Raw genomic sequence first — 3,499 nt, forward strand, 5'->3', positions numbered from 1 at the left:
TTATACAATAATATAAAATGATATATTTAAAAAATATTAATAGGTTAAAATATAAATAAATATTTTTTAATATTATATGGGCTGACCCGCCACAACTCACAACCACTTAAAGTGAGTTTGGACTATAATTTGATATATAGAAATTGTACTCAAATTTTTTAGTCTGATATAGTGTAACTCGAACTCTATATCAGTTAATTCATACCCATTCAGATAACATGTTTTGACAGTTCTGAATCATTCAAGGATATGCCAAAGTAACTAGCTAATGAAATAAAAATATTATAATTGAGGGTTGATTTATACAAGAAAATTGCTCTAATAAAAAAAGTATAATGATAAATTTTCCTGGTAACTTACTCAAAAAAGAAATTTTGAAGATTTAAGTTAAGTTATTTAAATCGGACAAATCAATAACTTAGTAGAACACTGGGTCATGAATTACCGGTCGGGCAAGTGAGTCTGTTCGGAAGAAGAAGACTTGTGTCCATGATTCCATTTCGCAGCTGAATCCCTCGACTATAGCCACTAAATGCTCTTAGTAGTTAACTAATTACCAAAATACCAACTTGTTAATTTAATTTCTAATTGTTGATTTTCCCTTTTCCCAATTTTGTTGAAACTGATTTCATTGTTAATAATGTGTAGTAGTTTGGTGGACAAGACAAGATATTATATTATAATGCTTAATAGCTTAAGCAGACGTAGCTTTTCCACTTCTGCTTCACCATAACCATGGCTTTTTATTGGGTTGGATAATCCTGGAGTTTTGTACAAAGGATCTAGACACAATGTAGTAATGTAACACTTATCTTTCTCATTTCTCCATATTGGTTACATTTTCTGATATCAACTTGTTAGGACCCCTTTGTTTAATCTATTTCTGCATAAAAAGTGATTAATTTGATGAGAAAATCATTTCTCATACTTGTTCAATTGTTTGTTAGGCTTTTACGGAAAAGGGGTAGTTGCAACAACAAAAACTGAAATTTAGCTCTATGAAAAGCTATAATTTCCAGCTTTTCAAAAAAAAAAATCACTTTTGCCATAAACCACTTTTATAGAGTTATTTTTTGAAGCCTAAACAAACATACCATTAATTTATGCTACATATTAGTTTTCTAGTTCAAACCATGTAATCAACCTAGTAGGATTGAAACTTGGTCGGTTAGTTTTAATGGTTATCGATTATCAAACTGTAATCGAAGTGTTTTGCGAAGGGGCTAGCTTTGTGTGTTTAAGATAGAGCTTCCAAAGTTAGATTATAATCTTGAAAAAATAATCTTAAGCTCCAAGAAAAATGTTTTTTTAAGCTAAACATAGCTGATATTTTTTTTTGCGCCATGATTGCCAAATATTCTTCAATAATGGGCACAGCTTTTTATGCAAATAAAAGCATCTGATTAGTAATTTCATGATAAAATTCTTCAATCACAAGTGAGTTTTGAGATAATTGATTGAAGAATTTTTTAGACTACCAAAGGTATACTTTTATATAAGGAATTAATTCTTTTGGTTTGTTAGTTGCCCTCCTAATAAGTATTGCACCAAAAAAAATAGAACTTTAACCTTTGTGGTTATCCTAGATATCTAACGGTACCTTACACCACTAAACCAATGTTAATAGGGATTCCTGTGAACACAGTCCATCCCAAAGCAGTTTTTGGAGAAGGTTAGTTTGTCCAGTCCACTGCATTTAATATTATGTTTCTCTCTTCATGTATTTTTGTGATTCATGAGTTTTAAGCAGGCTAATATGTTACAGGTTTTGTGGGTGAAGTTCTTGTTTTCTTTGCAAAGCCTCAAACTTACATGGATTTCAGTGGTGAATATGTAAGGAACTAAACATTTTCTACATATCTTTTCCCCTCTCCCTTTATGTAGCAAGATATTCTACTTTAGTTTCTACAATTTGTGCACTTGTGCTATTAAAGGCTTTTATCATTGGCCACTAACCTATAAATTTTGTTAGAATATCTAGAAATATGTCATAACACTTTACCATATATTGGTATTCATTAAGATTAATTATATCTTTATTATAGATAATAATCATGTTCGGATCAACGGACACTTGTAGGCTACTTTAGTTTCCACTTGGATATGTTTTAAATTCAATTTTAAAAATAAAATTGATTAGAACATTTGAATTTACTCTTGTTGATTAGCATAGTTGTGAGCAAGGAGGAGCCTCCAACACTAAAATGTGGAGGGCCTAATACAATTAGAGGGCTTAATTAGGGTAGTCTAAATTGTCTTTGTTGAAGGTTGTTGGATAGTAATACAGCCCAAACCAAGCCCAAATCATCATCACTCCACTAGAAAAAACAAACAATGAAGATATAATCTTTGGCGGGAAAAACAATTAAAATCTGTTTTGTTAGTTAATTAGTTTTGTTAAGTTACTTTCTATTTCCTGCACCCTTTATGTTCTTGTCTTCGGGTTAGTTTTCAATATTATCAAAATTTCAATTTCTTATATATGTAAAAAGGCAAAAGAAATAGTTCATCAATAAACAAAGTGAGTATATTCATTCTTCCTTTTCTTGCATTATTGTTGGCTCCTCTCTTCTTGAGCAACATTGACAAAATTAATCGTGAAAAGTTACATCTTTTATATGGTATCAAAGCACCTTCATTGAAGGTGTCACCGCCACGCATCCACTCAAACATCTCTGATTTCTTTTGCAATCATTCCTTTTGCCTTTTGATATTTTCCTCCTCGACATTCTTCAAACCCTTCATAATTTCTTCAACTTTAGTTCAATCAAATTGTCGAGATGGCTAACCAAATTGTAGTACAGAACCCTGTTATGGATGCAAGAGGTCCTTACTTCCTCCACCCGAATGAAAATCCAGGAGCATCATTGGTATCAACACGACTTAATGGAGACAACTATCGTTCTTGGACTAGAACTATGTGTATGACGCTTGACACCATGAAAGAGATGGAGTTTGTGGATGGAACCATTACAAAACCACCTAGTAATAATCCTCTCTACCCTTACTAGAAAAGATGTAATAATCTGGTAGTATCCTAGCTGAACCAGTCTATTGATCCTTCCATCCTCCAAAGCATTCTTTGGATGAGAACAATCCAAGAATTCTGGGAGGATCTTAAAGAAAGATATTATCACAGAGATGTATTTAGAATCTCTGAATTAATAGGATAAATTCACTTCATCAAACAAGGCAACTTGTCCATTAGTGCCTATTTTACTCAGATTAAGGGACTATGAAAACAACTTAATAATTTTACACCTATCCCATCTTGCTCATGTGAAGTTGGATGTAGTTGTAGCCTTATTCCCACCACAAAAAATTACAGAGATAACCAATATGTCATCTCCTTTTTGAGAGGTTTGAATGAACAATATTATGTGGTTAAATCTAAAATCATGTTAATAGAACCGCTCCCTACAATAAACAAAGCTTTTTCCCTTCTCACACAACAAGAGAGACAAATCAATCTCCTCCCTAATGATAACAGACTATTAGG

At 32.1% G+C, this 3,499-nt stretch overlaps 1 protein-coding gene across 1 annotated transcript; it reads left to right on the forward strand.

Annotated features, from left to right (window-relative positions):
- Positions 1,618–3,011, forward strand: LOC109356201 (chloroplastic group IIB intron splicing facilitator CRS2-B, chloroplastic-like). Its single transcript, XM_019599534.1, has 3 exons — positions 1,618–1,672; positions 1,766–1,833; positions 2,763–3,011. The coding sequence occupies exons 1-3, from the start codon at positions 1,618–1,620 to the stop codon at positions 3,009–3,011; spliced, it is 372 nt and encodes a 123-aa protein (XP_019455079.1).

Source organism: Lupinus angustifolius, chromosome LG09 (genome assembly GCF_001865875.1).
Source record: "Lupinus angustifolius cultivar Tanjil chromosome LG09, LupAngTanjil_v1.0, whole genome shotgun sequence".
Taxonomy (NCBI): Eukaryota; Viridiplantae; Streptophyta; class Magnoliopsida; order Fabales; family Fabaceae; genus Lupinus; species Lupinus angustifolius.